This window comes from Episyrphus balteatus, chromosome 2 (genome assembly GCF_945859705.1).
Source record: "Episyrphus balteatus chromosome 2, idEpiBalt1.1, whole genome shotgun sequence".
Taxonomy (NCBI): Eukaryota; Metazoa; Arthropoda; class Insecta; order Diptera; family Syrphidae; genus Episyrphus; species Episyrphus balteatus.
In genome coordinates, this window is record NC_079135.1 from 102,642,834 (window position 1) to 102,659,433 (window position 16,600).

The window sequence follows — 16,600 nt, forward strand, 5'->3', positions numbered from 1 at the left end:
GTAAGAATATAAAAATAATGGATTATAATTTTAGAAGAGTGACCCACACTTTAAACGCGGTCCAAAAAAGAAATAAGGTAGTTCTGTTAAAATTGGACCTCATATTACCTAAAGTGTATTAAATTCTGATTTAATGCCAATTATAAATTCGGGGAGACCAGGAACAAAAGTAACATTTTTTACTTTTGGGGTTTTTGCTGCTGTGATTTATGGAATAACAAATATCAAAATATGCCTTCTAAAAGATTGTTTTTTTTTTTCTAAAAGAGGATGCATAAAGATTCTGCCCTTGTTACTTTCGTCCTATATGTCCAGGACGAAAGTAACACTCTCTCCGAGGACAAAAGTAACACAAAAATTAAAAAGCATAGTTAATGAATATAAAGAAATTCAGGGGCGGATCCAGGATTTTTTCTGGGGGAGGGGGGGGCACAAGGGACGGATTGGCAAAAAAAAACAGCAATAACAGTTAGAAATAAAGTGAAGTACCATACGACTGACTAACAAGCAGAAAATTTTAACGACCCACAGTGGTCTAAAACCTGGCCAAAAATATTTAGGCACATTTCCCACATAAAATAGGTACCAAATGACCAAAAAGTTATTCGGAAGGAAAAATTTTCATTTTCTTGTTACAGTAAAAGCCACTTAAGTGCTAACCCTCTTACTCCTGGATTAGCCGGAAGAAAAAAAATATAAAAAATCAGAAAATGCACGTATGTACAATTCTGTGCTATATTAAAGTTAGTAATCTATTCTTTATTTAATTTTTTGACTTAAGTTGTTTCACCAAATAGTTTTTGAGAAATTAAGTTTTAAAGATGAAATTTTGAAAAAAAAAAAAAAATTTTACGTTTTTTAATTGATTTTGTATAAAATTTTTCAATATTATGGACATAATTATACCATTAGTTAATGACCTAGTAGTTTTTAGTCAAATACTAAAGACTTCATTCTAATAAATATAAAAGTTCCTCAGAATAACAAAAAAAAACTGAATCATACTTTTTTGCCGGGAAACCAAGTTTTGTTTTTTTTAATTTGCATTAACCTTTGTAACCCAAGGTCGTAAATTTAAAAATTAATAAGTCAATCGATTGGCCTTTATCTTTAATAAAACACGTATTTTTTAAAAATTCAATAAAGTCATTATTTACTTAGTTATTTCGATATTTTGGGAGTAAAAAAAAAGTTTAAATAATTTATTTTTATATAAAAATGCAAAAATTCAAGCAAAAAACTATCTAATATTAATTTTTAGGCACTTTTCTAAAATCCAAAAATAAAACCCCGTGGGGTTTACTAACAAAAACTATTTTTTTTTTCTGAATTTTGTAGTTTTTACACAAATTTGCTTATTTTCAAAAAAGCCCAACTTTCAACATTAACTGTCAATTAAAAACTATTGGTGCTACTTATTAGAAATTTGAAGTACTATTTCGATAAAGCAATACTTAAAGATTATAATATTAGAAGCTTCAAAAGAAAAAAAAAAAAATAGTTTGTAGAGCTTTTATGCAATCTTTTTCGGTTTGTTACAGAAATGTCACATGGGGCTACAAGGGGTTAAATTGTTTTATACCTCAAGAATATTGTGTTCAAATTGTGGGTCTCTTGGAGCCAAATTGCCCAAATATGAGTATTTTAATACTTCCCTTAGGAACGTTTTAGTCTTTTAGTCCAGAGTTCAAAACTTTAAATCGTTATCCCCACAACTAATGTTTTCAACGCCGGTGCTCCTCATAACTTCAAAACTACTGCACCGATTCTTTTGAAATTTGGAACACTATTTTTTTTACACATTTTTAGAGGTATCCCTGGAGAAATTTTCTCAATAAAATAACATTTATAAAAATCTATAAAATATTTTAAAAATCTATAAGTAAGGGTCGCTTTTGAGAAGTTGTTTTCAAGGGGTCTTTATTTTCGGGGTGCAAACTTGGGCAAACTTCTGAAATGCAAGTTTGTTCTACATATCCAGCAGTTCTATAATATATAGTTTATGCAATTTTGTGACTTGTTCCGCTATTTTAAAAACACTAATGTTAAAAAAAAAACAACGAAAAAAGTGCAAATTTTTGAGGTGGAGCTTTTCATGGGAAAGGGATGCAACAATCAACAAAATTCGCATTTTCAGCCAGAAATAGACAAGAGTTTCACTCAAGTTCTTTCTGTTATTATTCATATATTTTTAAAGCTCTTATAGTTTGATTTCCTTTAAGTATGAACTTTAAGTTCTGGGGGGGGGGGGGCACGTGCCCCCGTACCCCCCCTGGATCCGCCTATGAAGAAATTAAACCTTTATTTAATTTTTTTAGCTGCATTACACACTTGTTTTAACTAAGGATCATAACGAACAGTTAAAATTCATAATTTTTTTCAAACTTCAAAGAAAAAAAAAAAAAAAAAACAGTACCTATAAGAATAATCGAGTAAATAAAAAAAATATCTTTAAAAAAGGATTATACTTCGTTTAGCGAGTAACATAAAAACATAAATTAAATATTTGTTTGTTTTTTAGATAACCTATACTTGAGATCATTTTAAAATACAAAATTATCGTCCATTATTATCCTTTGTTATTTTTGCCCACATTTTCCTGAAAAAAAAAACTAAATAATTCACACAAATTTTAAAATTTATTTAAAATATTGAGGAAGAACGATAAATTATATACATATTAAACAATCCTTGGGAAAAAATTTACCTTAAATAAATTAAGATTCTATGATATTTTTATTCAATTAACTGGCACTCAAAAAAATTTCAAATTACACCTTGTTTCTTTTTTTTTACCGACTTTCAAAAAGTATGTTTGTTACCTACCTTATAACTTTGGACTAATTGAACCAATTTTGATTCAATAGATGTTAAATTGAAATTTTGTTTTTAGGACCAAACCCGATTTAAAAAAAATTTTTATACAAAAGCGTTTATAAAGGTAATATAAAAATTTTAGAAAATTTTCACAAAACAATTTTTGGATTTAAAAAAAAAATATTTCAATTTTTTTTGAAAATCAATAATTTGACAAAGGGTTTTTAAAAAATTTCGTTTTTATGTGTAAACTAATTATTTATTAAAAAGTCTTAAAAATTTAAGCAACTTTAACTCTAAGAGCAAGTTCGTGCGACCAAGTCGTGCATTTTATTTATATAAAAATTTGGAAAATGTAGGTACCAAAAATGTGGATACAAAAAAAAAAAAAGTACAAAAAAATAAAATTCGTTTTTTAAAAAAATAAAATAAAATCTGAAATCAAATTGCCCTCCAAAAAAAGTATGCAGTTTTGATTGATATAATAAGATGCATTTTTAGAAAAAAAAAAAACTTTAAAATCGTTAGAGCTGTTTTTTAAAAAACTAATTTTTTATAAATATTTTTTTGGAAAAAAAGTTTTAAAATAAAATTGGTATGCCATTTTGTAGAAATCACTAATCAACATCTAAAAACAAAATTTCAAAAAAAATCAATGTCGCGTTTTCGAAAATTTGATTTAAAAAAGAAAAAATTCAAATTTTTTTTTTAAATCCAAAAATTATTTTTTTGAAAATTTTATTTTTGGCTTATACTAAAATCTTTACAAAAAGTTTCGCTGAAATCGAATAAGCACTATCCGAAATAATCGGATTTGAAAAAAAAAACGGTTCTATGGCAGGTACCCACGGGTCGTTTGAACGCGACACTACTCGAAGTGTCTTGCACTCCAGATTTTTTGAAGCAGAAATGTTCCCTGGGGTCTAAATAGTAAGAAAAAAGCTTTTTTAAAATCTTCTATCGAGCTATTCGTTTTTTGCGAGCTTAACTAGTTATGAAAAAACGTACTTTTACGTACTTTCACTCACGTTTTTGTTAATAACTCTGTTAATAATAATGGTAGAAACTCAAAAAATGGCTCTATTTTTAGAAGAAATATTACTCTTTTTAACTGCGCTTCAATCAAATTGGTGTCATTTTTAGATCTTCAGATATTCGAATCTAAGTCCGTTCATTTTTTCTGCCCTATTCGATTTCACTAATCAAAAAGTTTTTTTTATAGAAGTCAAGGTATACTTTTCTAATGGTTTTTCGTATGCTGAACTCGAATCCGAAGTCAAGTTTTTGAGATATTACCGTTAGAAAATCAAAAATACCCTTTTTTAACAGTTTTTGAGGTTATGTCCTTTTTGGTGATAATTTTTTAAAATTACATTTGTAGTGGTTTCTTAAAGAACTAAATTTCTTCTTTTAAAATCCGTTTAAATCTTTTTAATATCTCTTTTCCTCTCTAAAAAATCCTAAGTTGAATTCAACATGTTTGGTGCATATTCTCTATGCAAAAAATCTTATGTTCTTTTGGCGTTTCATGGCAAATCTCAAAAAATTCTTCGCTTTCCAAATTTGACATTTTGTCGCGTTCAAACGACCCGTGTACCGTTAATAATGATTTTCGAAAAAAAAAAAAATTTATAAGAAGATAGACCTTGTCTCAAAGTTAAAAAGTATTTTCTACCGTGGAATTTACCAATAAAATATTCCCCAGCTTTATTCCTTAATATGCAAATTAATTCCCTTTATTGACCTTCTTATTTTCGTTTTTTGTTTATAGCTTTTATTTGTTTGAATGCTGTTTTCAATCGTTCATATCGATATAGGTATTGTTTCGCCAAAGGCAAAAACCAACCTTAAATCAGCGCCATTTAACCAATAATCCCCTCACTTCCATTTATGTCTTCGATAAATCAATATTGGAAGTTATCATTTTCATTAAAATCCAGATCCAGACTATATCTAAAATTCATATTTTAGTCTCCTTCTTTTACTTTACATCTTTCCTTATGTGAAATAAAAAAGCGAAATTAATGTTGAACAGGTGAATTTCACCCACTTATCATTTACATGCGAAACTTAATCATGATATCTCAGTTACCGCAAAATACAAAGTTTGATGATGAAACTTAAAAGTCGCTATTTACGGTAAAAGTTTAATTCCTGAATATATTAACAAGAAGACTTTTTATCGAAAATTAGGTCTTTTTCAAAAACGGACGAACTTAAAAAAGCGGATACACTCTTTAAAAAAAATAAAAATATAATAACAAGTAACTTCATGGACAAATACATCTACCATTTTAGCCATAAGACCTCACTACAAAAAATGTTCGCATCGATCTTATGCAAAGACTGCACTTAAGAACTCAAAAGGCTTACTGGGCGCAAGTCTAAACCAAACGCCAAATCGGGTGCCGCTTAAGGACTGTAATTAGTCGCTCATTAAAGGGGTGGTCTTCTGCCTCAACTTCAATTCCTTGCATAAACTGATTTCTCGTCTGCTCTTCCACTGGATGCAGCTCTGTGCAACGCATCGTTCAAAATGCACAAGCGTGCAAAATATTAAAACAAATAAGCATGTTTAATAATTAGGTACAAAAGATAAAGTGAATTTTTGCCAACAATGGGCGGACAGGATCGTCCTCTAAAAAATATTCCACATCGTCTTCTCAGCCAAGCCAATGCAACGAAGTGTTAACCTACATATGCAAGATACGCGTGGGGCCAATCCTTATTTATTTAGAGAGAAAGAATCAATAGCTGCTAGTGAAGCATCAGTAAAGCCTGTGTTCCAGAACAGAGTATAGAAGTTGGAGGACCTACAACATCGTCGTCGCATCGTTCATCATTTCAAGCTGTCCGTTGATTGTTGTGTTTTACACACAATTCTCGCCTGGAAGCTATATTTGGGTTGGTCCTTTGGTCGTCGCATACACAAATTGAATATTCCAGTCCTTACGCTGGCGCACGCCGCGCCGCGCCACAGCCACGTTAAGTTGCCACACCGACCGCTCCGCAGATGCAATGCACACATCCAATACTCCGATGCTGATATAAAAATAAATAAAACAAACTGAGACAGCTTGTTGATTTAAATTTCCTCGTACACAACAATTTTTGAACGTAACAATTAAAATGCAATCAACTTGGAGAACGCGTTTGAGGGCATAAATGATGAAAAGTGAAGCGATGACATTTATGATAGGGATTGGGCATTTATACTATAAATAAAACTTGAAAATTGGTCGATACTCGTTATTATTTTTTTGTTGAAAAATAGCTCTTCGAAACATCGCAAATAAATGTTATCAATGTAAGATACCGCTATATCTTTTTATAAGTAAGTGGTTTCAGCTTAGTAACCAAACCAATGAGTTAAAAATAGAGTGTGTGAAGTTAGCCACCCTTTTTGAAATTGTTATTTTTTGAATATTGTTTCTGATTTCAAATTATTTTCGAAAAAATTAAAACAATTGGAGTTTCAGAGCAAATTAACCCTTATTTACTTAAAACCCATTTTCAAAAAAAAAAAAAAATCAGTTGTTTCAGGTTCTTAGTAACAATATTCAAAATTTTTTAACGTCTCTAGCCTCCTTTTTCTGATTTTTAAGTTCTTAGATTTTTCAACTTTTTTTTTAATAACGCTTTCGAACCTTTTTTTTCAAAAAACACGAGAAAAAACTTTTGTGAATTTTTTTCTATACAAATTTGTTTTGAATTTGAATATTCAACAATTTATACATATCCCAAGTGATTATCAGTATTTTAAAATGAGACTGTGAACTTAAAAAAATAATCTTTGTTTTTTATTTTCAAATATTACCATATAGGCCACTCTTTTTGCTTTTGGGATAAAAACCAAGGATAAAAAAAGTCTATAAAAAAAATTTAGGTGAAAGGGTGTTTTTTTTCGAGGAGACAGTTAAATCTGTAATTGGTCCCAAAAAGCCATTTTTCATCAAAACCAAAAATAAAATGAATTATTAGCTTTTTGGGACCAATTACAGATTTTACTGTCTCTTCGAAAAAAACACCCTTTTACCTAATTTGTTTTTATTAAAACTCCTTGCTATCTATTTCAAATTCAATATTTTCAATAAATTTCATTAGGGTGACCCATAAGTTTTGTTTTCACTAAAAAAAAAACACCCTTTTAACCATGAAATTTTTATAGACACTTTAGATTCTTCTTTCTAAAAAGCATTCGATCGACAACCACGAGATCTGATATGGGTGGCCCTCAGACAACGAGGAGTTCCGGAAACCTATGTGCGGATAATTATGGACATGTATGATGGAGCAGTTACTAAAGTAAGATGTGCAGCTGGAGTCACCGAAGAATTCGAAATCACAGTAGGTGTACACCAGGGAAGCGTCTTGAGTCCTCTGCTCTTTATTACCGTTCTTGATTACCTGCTTCAAGGCAAAGTGACGGACCCAAAAGTGCATCAGTTATTCTTTGCTGACGATGGAGCCATCATAAGTGAAGACCCGATATCCCTGCAACGAGCACTTGATGTATGGGTGGATGTTCTAGAAGGTAGTGGGTACCGCATAAGCGCGAAAAAGACAGAATACCTATGCTGCCCATTTTCTGATCCACACAGGCCTATTCCTGACATTTATTTGAATGGTGTAGTGCTTCCCAAGTGTGAAAAGTTTAAATATCTATGGGGTCTATGATAAATAACGAAGGTACTTGTGATGACGATATCAATCATCGCGTAAGCGTAGAGTGGATGAAGTGGCGGGAAAATTCTGCTATCTTCTGTGATCGAAAAATGCCCCCTAAGCTGAAAGGAAGGCTCTACACCGCAGTTGTGCGTCCAGCACTCACATACGGTTCACAATGTTGGACAATGTACAAAAAGTATGAGAGTAAGTTAACGGCAGCTGAGATGAAGATGCTTCGCATGACAGCAGGAGTAACAAAGCTTGATAGAATTACAAGTACGAAGATCCGAGGAAGCCTTCATGTTAAAAATACCATCTCCCAAAAAATTGAACACGACCGACTCAGTTGGTATTGCCATGTTCAAAGGAGAGATCCTGAGAACCCCGTCAAAAAAGCAATATCATATAACATTCCAACACGAAATAAAAAGAAAGGTAGGCCTAAAAACTCCTGGTACAAGCAAATGCAAAAACACCAGCATTCAGTTGGCCTCAGAAACGGAACAATACAAAACCGGGAGGCTTGCCGCCGATTTCTGAGGTCAACCCGGCGAACCCCACAGGCGGATCACTAGTGTGAAGCAGTAACGTGGGAAGGTTATGATCCCCTCGACATCGAGATCATAACAGCGCCGAGAAAAAAGGAAGAAGAAGAAGATTCTTCTTTCTAATCCTAAAAGTAACATCATTGCTGAATTTCACCCTTTCACATGAAAAAATTTAAAGTTTTACATTATTCGTAATTCCCATGGAAACACCGAAAAACAAAACAAATATCAATTTAACATTTTTTAAATATCAAATTAACATTTTTTAAATATCAGCCAAAAAAGCTCTATAAAATGTGTTTTATGATACTTAAAATGTTAAAACAACATTTTTATTATCAGGATGATATTTAAATGTCACATGTTGGAAATTTTGTTTGATATTTTATTATCATTTTTTCATATCAATTTCTCATTCCAAATTATTGAAAAATATTAAATAAAAAATTCTTAATTTGGACTAATTTAAAGGCGCTTTGTGATTTTTCGAAGTAAAATATATGATTTACTGAGAAAATTTGATCGGCACTAAGATTTTACTTCACATAGTTTGGGAGAAAATAACAAAACAATTATATCACCTATAATAGAAAAAATAATATCACCATTATTTTGTAAAGAATATTCCCTTTCAGTAATGTTTTGAAAAAAGAAAGAAAATTCTTAAAATAATAATAATAATAAAAATGAAAAGGAAAGAAAAAGGTTTCATTATAATAAACTAAAACGTAAAATCTAGTCAACATTGATATTTTAATTGTCAAAGTGAAATTTTCACTATCCACTTAAACTTAAAAAAATGTCAAAATGATGTTTTAATTGTCAAAGTGAAATTTTTACTATCCCACCTGAAATTAAAAAATGTCAAAATGATATGAAAAAATATCAAAATTGATATTTTAATTGTTGGACGACTTTTGTCACTGAAAAATGTTAATTTGATAGCTGTTATTATCAAATTTTTTTTCGGTAAAAGACAACATTTTTAATAAATTTCGTAAGGGTAACTTTAATTCCATTGATTTTATCGGACTTATCGCGGATTTTAACTATTTCCCAAAAAAAAAAAACACCCTTTCACCTAAAATATTTGTATAGACTATTTGGGTTCTTGGTTTCATCTGTTATAAATGAAACATTTTTAATAATTTTAAATGGTGTAACAATTTGTTGCCAGTTTTTGTGGTACTAATTCCGAATTTCATCATTCCTTAAAAAAAAAACCCTTTCACTCAAGATAATTTTGTACACTTTATAGATTCTTAATTCTTATACCAACCAAAACTTTTTTAACAAAGTTTTAAAAATTAATAAAATTTAAGTCAGCTATTATGATACCTTTTTCACTCATAACTCAAAACATAAAAAAAAACACCCTTTCACCAAAAATAAGACTAAAATTAAATATCGCAGCCAAAAGGTTATTTTCTCAATTGCCAAAAACCAGTGTCTTCGACCAATTCTGGACTTCCAAGTTTTAAACAAATTCAGTAGAGTTTCGAAATGAAATGAAAATTGAGATTTTATAAAAAAAAAAATATTTACGAATTCTATAAAAATCATCTGTACCAAAAAGACAATGTAGTAGAATACAAAATTAGTATTATAGCAAAACGATTACTTAATTTCAAAATATGGGAGGCATTTTTTTAATCACATTTTGTTCGCCATTCAGCTTAGTTAACACTTTCCAGCTTACAATAATTTATTATTTTCTTATTTTTTATTAGTCTTATCTTTTTTAAAGTTTTTTTTTAAGAATTTAGAAATATTGTCTAAGTTTCGGTTCGAAATAGTGAAAAAAATTTCTGTTGCTCTTCATCAAAACTATTTTCCAATTGTGCCAAAAGCATATAATGTTCTGCCCAATTTGGTGCTCTTTTTGATTTCACTGGTTTAGGTAGCATTGAGTATGGTTCTAATGCCTCTGTCATATCCTTAACATGCAACTTTTCTTCATCTGATAATTTCGGAAAATCTTTCATAATTGTTATTTGTTGTAGTTTTTCACGTAATTTGTAAGAGTGCTCATGATAATTTGATAAATTATCCTTAATTTGATCATAAATAGTTTTATAGCCTTCCAAAGCTTGAGAGAAATACTTTAATCCACCAACCATTCGAAAAATCTCATTAAAACCAATTGTCCAATAATATTTTTTAATGGCCGCATTAAAAATTGTTATAAATAATTGAGAATCAAATTCATAGAGCTTATTAGCAAATTCTATATCCAAATCTTGGTCTTCTATCATAAAGTTAATCATAATGGTGGAAAAAGATTCAATTTCTGTTCGAAGAATATCATTTTTGGTTTGGAGGACTTTTTCATCATCAGCAGAAAAACCATCTTTGACTGTGCTTCGATAAAGTTCTACGAGATGATTTAGCTGTTCAGTTCGGTCACGGAACATAATGAATTCATTTAAATATCTGAAAACAAATAAAATAAAATATGAGAGTAAAACACAATTGAACTGTTATTTATAAAATGTATGAAGTTATGTTAGTTGGTTAAAGACTCTGGCTGCATCAAAGATCTGTATACTTCACAGAATAACATCTAAACTGATTCCAAACGAAACCCTTTTCAACTCAATTTTTTTATTGCAGCGGTAACAAATTTTGTATGAGTTTTCAAAAATTTAACGGTCACTATGGCGTATGTGGAACATTTTTCAAAAAAAAATTTTTTGGTTAAGAAAAGTTTTTCTTTCGCAAAACATAAAATGTTACATTTGGAGACCATTTTGTGACCATTAATAATATGTTGTGATCAGTCAAAATTTTATATAAAAAGAGTTGCCTCTTGTGGCCTTTTAAGAGATAGAGTCACATTGAAGATGAATACTTAATAAAAACCTCCCGTCTTCTCTTATCGATTTTCAAGCTGAAACTTTAAAAAGTTATACATATGCCGCCCCATATGCTTTGGAAAAAATGGTACCAATCATAAGCAGTTCCTGGTACCAAATAGGGTTGACTCATGATACTTTTTTGAGTGAATAACTAATTTCTGGTCAATACAAAAATATAAGTTATAAGTTTATAGCGAATCCAGAAAAGATGCTTGCTTAGGTTATTAAAATGTTGAATCTAATATAAGTCATAAAAGAATAATTTTAACCTCCAAATGATGTTTGTAATTTTTGAATTATTTAGTAATTATGTGTAGATTAACACCTAAAACCAAAATTTTAATAAAATTCAATTTTTCGTTTTCAAAAATTACAAAATAAATCATTTTTGACGAATTTTAAAACATTTTCAATAAACTAAAAAAAATCATTAAAAAAAATTTAAAAAAATCCTTACAAAAATGCAAATGATGTTTTTTTTTTGACATGAATCACTTCGGACACAAGAGAGACAAATTATATTCTTCAGTGTAATTAATGCACAAGGAATTGGTAGTCAGCAATATAATATGTAGTTTAAAAAAAAAAAAATCATGTGTGCAATTCACACGTGGTAGAAGTGAAACCTTAAAAAATCATTTTTCTTGAAAAAAATAGAAAAAATCTACCTATTTTTATTCTATCAAATTCAAATCCATGTTTTTTATATGACAACCTATATAAATTTTATATCATCTGAAAGCTTTTTGTCTTAGCTCAAAATATATATATCGATCAGACCTATGTATGAGACATCTACAAAAAGAGCTAGAATTTTTTAAACTCGATGAAATTTCATAAAAAAAAAACAAAAATTTATTTTTATGTTCTCATGCTATTAAATCAATTTTTTTGTTTGACAACCTATACAAAATTTTATATCATGTGAAAGCTTATTGTTTCACCTTGTATAATGATGCATAAATCTTATTTCAAGGATGTCTACAAGAGAAGTTAGAATTTTTTAAAGTCAACCATGTCGAATATCCAGACTGAGATTACGGTATTTCCTACACTGGTAGCTGATCATAGCCAACAGATCTCCACAGGTGTTTTGAGGTATTTTTAAATTTTTTTCAATTTAAGATTGTGTAACTTGTAGAGCACGTAACGTTATGTGTGATATATCAAATAAAAGTTTATGTTATCATCATGCGTATTAGAGTTATATCAAATTTGTATGTGCACTAGATCAAAAGATATAACGTGTGTTGGAAAAGAACATCTTTTTACCGTTATCTCCGAATTTTTAATATGAAATTAATTGAAATTAAAATTATAATTTATTTAATTACCTATCTACAGTACAAATTTCATTCATCTATCTATTAAAACAAAAAAGTTATAACAAGTTGAAGTCGTGTCGCGTTTTCGTTTCATCTTGTTTCAAATCACTACGATACTAAAGAAGTTTTCACTTCAAAAAAAAAATACATGTTATCTCCAGGGCCCCAAAAAATGTTACTTGAATAATCTTAACTGCCAACAAAAATATATCAGGGGCCCCAAAAAAAAAAAGGTAGCCCCAAATATCAGAGGAATCCCAAAATGTAGACTCTCCCCGGGGCCCCGGCGCAACTCAACGTACCCCTCTGGTCCAAAAAGTATGTAAAATTTAGTATCTACTGCAAATTTCTAAAATTTATTATTATTAAACAATACATAAATAATAATTGTATGGTATACTTGCGATTGGACCTTACAGAAATTTCTACGAAAAAGCAAGTATTTTTTGTTGCTTTCTTAAATTTTGCGTATTTTTTTGTTTTTATAAAATTTTAGTATCTTGATAGTCTGAAAACGACACGAAAAATCCTATATACCTAACATCTTTTTTTTTAAAGAAAGTTTTAAAGAAAAATATCAAAACTTCAATTTTGAAAAAAAAAAAAATGAGAAAATCTTGCTCTAAATTTTTTGTAAGAATACAAATGTGGGATGTATAACTTTTACAGAGACGCAAATACAGAGTTCAAATATTTTAAAATCCAGAGTTGAAAAAGCTGGTACATATTTTGGATACGGTTGACCTTGACTAGTTTGTTGTAACAATCATTGTGTTTTGACATAATAGAACTTTCACCATCCACACACAAAAAAAAAAAAATTCTTATTTTTAACAACTATTTTAATAGTTCAAATCAGGATTACAATTTTAAATAGTAAAAAATAGTTGTTTGTGACTATTTTTATAGTAATTCGAGGTATTTTCCAAACTTACTATTAAATAGTCAATTTTAACTATTAAAATATTTATTTGTGACTCTTTAAATAGTCAAATGGTGGGAGGGGCTATGAGATTTTTTTAAAGGGGGAGAGGGGGTGATATTTCTCCCTCCGCTAACGGGAGGGGAAATTAGATAAAAAAAAACACTAAAAATTTAAAAAATTGGTTAATAAAAAGTTTTTTTTTTTATTTAGAATCGTTTTTTATACAGTTTTTCAAAAGTGATCGTTCAAATGAAATGCTGATAGGCCATAATAAGAGTTCGCGGAATTTGGAAGCTTGTTCTGCCTGTTCATAATTGATTTTTGTTTCACTGAAAAATTAGTTAATAATAATTAATTATAATAATAATTTCTTACTTTAATTTTAAGCAACACCCTGAAAAAATTGTATGATTTGAAACTGGTTTTCCTCGAAAATAGAGACTTTTGTTTAAAAATAATTAAACAAACAACAGGTTTAATTCTTTTTGAATAAAAGTCTCCATTTTTGAACCACACGCTAAGTGTGATAGTCGTTTTCCTGAATGTCATTTCTTCCTAACCATCTGTTTAGAAATTGTTTTGAACTTTGTGAACTTAAAATATTCGAAAGTATCTCATTTCTCGAATGAGAATGGTAATTTGATATTTTTTTTTTTTCGTTTTTGAAAATATTTTTCAGAGTAATAGCTTGGTCTTTCTTAACAAAAGTAAACAAAATCTGATTTTCTCGAAGATAGAAATAAAAACACAAAAAATTGATTTTGGTATTTTCTGCTTTTTAATTAAATTTTTTTTTTCATTTTTTCACATTCCTTTTCTTATTATGAAATAAAAAAAAAAAAATCATGTGTGTAATTCACACGTGGTAGAAGTGAAACCTTAAAAATTATTTTCCTTGCATAAAATAAAAATCGAAAAAATGTACCTTTTTTTATTCTATCACCTTTAAATCCATATCTTTTATATGACAACCTAATAAATTAAAAATAATGAATTTTAAATCATCTGAAAGCTTATTATTTCACCTTTTATTTGACTTTTCAATCATGTTTCTACCATGCCTACAAAAAAGTAAGAATTTTTTAAAGTCAACCATCTCGAAATTTAAAACTGAGATAACGGTACTTCCTATTCCTACACAGGTGAGGGTGGCTGGTCTTCGGCAACAGATCTCCACAGGTGTTTTGAGGTATTTTTCAATTTAAGATTGTGTAACTTGTGGAGCATGTACCGTTATGTGTGATATATCAAATAAAAGGTTATGTTATCAGCATGCGTATTAAAGTTAAATCAAATTTGTATGTGCACTAGATCAAAAGATATAACGTGTGCAGGAAAAGAACATCTTTTTACCGTTATCTCAGAATTTTGAATATGAAATTAATTGAAATTTTGTACAATTATAATTTATTTAATTACCTATCTACAGTACAAATTTCATTCATCTATCTATTAAAACAAAAAAGTTATAACAAGTTGAAGTCGTGTCGCGTTTTCGTTTCATCTTGTTTCAAATCACTACGATACTAAAGAAGTTTTCACTTCAAAAATTTTGTAAAACATTAATAAGAAAAATATGAGATTCTTAAAAAATACTAATTAACATTTGACATGGTATACCATTTCTTCGAGAGTAATTCTTATTTTTTCAATATTTTCTTTATCCTCTTATTTTTATGATTAAATTCATCAATAGCTTTATTCATATTAATATTATGTTCAATCCAGTTACCAGTTTTTGAGAAAATTGGATAACTACGTAGAACTTCTTCGCCCCTTTTCCGCGGTATATTGAGGCCAACATGTAGAAAACTTTTTCGAATAATTGGTCTAGCGTGAGGTTTCAAACGCTTAAACATATTTTCAACTTTTAACCTTAAATCAAATGATAGCGAATTGAAATCCTTACTAAAAGCAATTTCTCGTAATTTCTTTGAAAGCTTACATGCTTCATCTCGATATTTTTCACCATCGATAATTATTTTATTGAATAAAGCTTCGATAGCATAAATAATTGAAATGTTATTTTTGATATTAACAATCATTTTAAAAAGTTAATCAAAACCAATTTCGAGATAAAATTTAGAAATCAAAGTCGCTAAAATTTCGCCTAAGAAATATGGACTAAATTCGATGATTTTCTCAACAAATTTTATATCCATTGTTCTGTTGAGGCTAAGTAAACCGTCAATAATAAACATGGCAAATGATTGAATTTCAGTTTTTAGAAGTTCTCTGGTTTTTTCTAAGTCTTCAGTAATTGCACTGGGATCTTCTAATAATAAATTGATGTTGGACGAATCAAGTCGTTGATAGAGATCAATAAGCTCTGAAATGTGATCATATCGGCTACGAAACATTTTGTGCCCCAAACGCACTGCCTGAAAGAAAAGAAGAAGTAGGGCTTTAAGATAGAAGAGTTACAAGTTGAAAGAATGTATTGCAGAGTAAGATAAGCGTACAAAGAACAGGAAAGAATATAGAAGAATCTCTGTTCTGAAATAGTTTTGTACTGAATTTACTAAAAACTGAAATTACTTAAACGGTACCTGCTATAAAAAAATTCTTAAAAGTTTAAATTTTTCTTTAAAATGGATCGCACGATTTTGATAAAAAAAAATCAGGAGTTAGTTGAAGAAGATCCTCAAAAAAGCGTAAAAAAGTTTCTTCTCAGCAGATGCTATCTTGTCTTCCGAAATGATATACCAAAAGATGAAAATAAAAAATAAAAAACTTAATAAAATACCAGCCACCACCGCTCCCGATTAATGTTATCGGAATTGTGGAGTGCAAAAAATTACAAAATATTTTTGAGGCGTTATCGCCTTTTCAACAACACGCAATTGTAAGAAAAAAAATAACAATTGGTATGTGAAATGAGTGGAAAAAAATTTAACCACAAGCTACACCGGAAATGGGAAAACTCCAGCGACTCACAACGGAATTAATGCCTACAATAAAACATTAAAAATGAATTGTCAAAATCAATCGTGTCGTTTTCAAGTTTTGAGAGATAAGACCACATAACTTGAAGAAAGTTTACAATAGATGGTAGGATTTCAAGATTTATTTATAGATCATTTGCAATTTTAAAAATCAAAATTGAAATTTGCATTTTTTAATGCAAAAATAATTAACTCATACTTTCTTAATTACTATCACTGTTTATTGATTTAAAACACTTCCAAAAAAAAAAAACAAAATGATTTTGAACTTGATTCAATAAAAACCAAAACAAATTGTGATTCACTATTCACTATGCTCTTTTATCTCAAACTTAATTGACAGTTCACAGCTTTTCCAATTAATGTTTTGGTTTGTTCGTTTTTATTTTTGTTAAATATTGTATTCGAAAGTATTAAGAGAAATACCACTTACTGGGAATTACTTATTTTAAAATTAAATTAAATATCCATCGAGCGGACTGATCTCTATAAACGTCAGTCACACATTGAAAAG

At 29.2% G+C, this 16,600-nt stretch overlaps 1 protein-coding gene across 5 annotated transcripts; it reads right to left on the reverse strand.

The window, feature by feature from the left end:
- Window positions 1-9,603: 9,603 nt before the first annotated feature.
- Window positions 9,604-16,454, reverse strand: LOC129908764 (uncharacterized). Of its 5 annotated transcripts, none has more exons than XM_055985513.1 (3): window positions 16,286-16,454; window positions 14,874-15,522; window positions 9,604-10,466 (listed from the first exon to the last, which is right to left on the reverse strand). In XM_055985513.1, the coding sequence occupies exon 3, from the start codon at window positions 10,445-10,447 to the stop codon at window positions 9,809-9,811; it is 639 nt and encodes a 212-aa protein (XP_055841488.1). In that variant the 5' UTR covers window positions 10,448-10,466; window positions 14,874-15,522; window positions 16,286-16,454; the 3' UTR covers window positions 9,604-9,808. The 5 variants fall into 5 exon arrangements, with proteins under 5 accessions (XP_055841488.1, XP_055841490.1, XP_055841489.1 ...); XM_055985515.1 differs by lacking the exons at window positions 14,874-15,522; window positions 16,286-16,454 and adding exons at window positions 15,888-15,905; window positions 16,117-16,148; XM_055985514.1 differs by lacking the exon at window positions 16,286-16,454 and adding an exon at window positions 15,888-15,905.
- Between the last annotated feature and the right edge of the window lie 146 nt (window positions 16,455-16,600).

Coding starts and splice junctions, on each gene's coding strand:
- LOC129908764 (XM_055985516.1), bottom strand. CDS start 10,447: ATGTTCCGTGACCGAACTGAACAGCTAAATCATCTCGTAGAACTTTAT.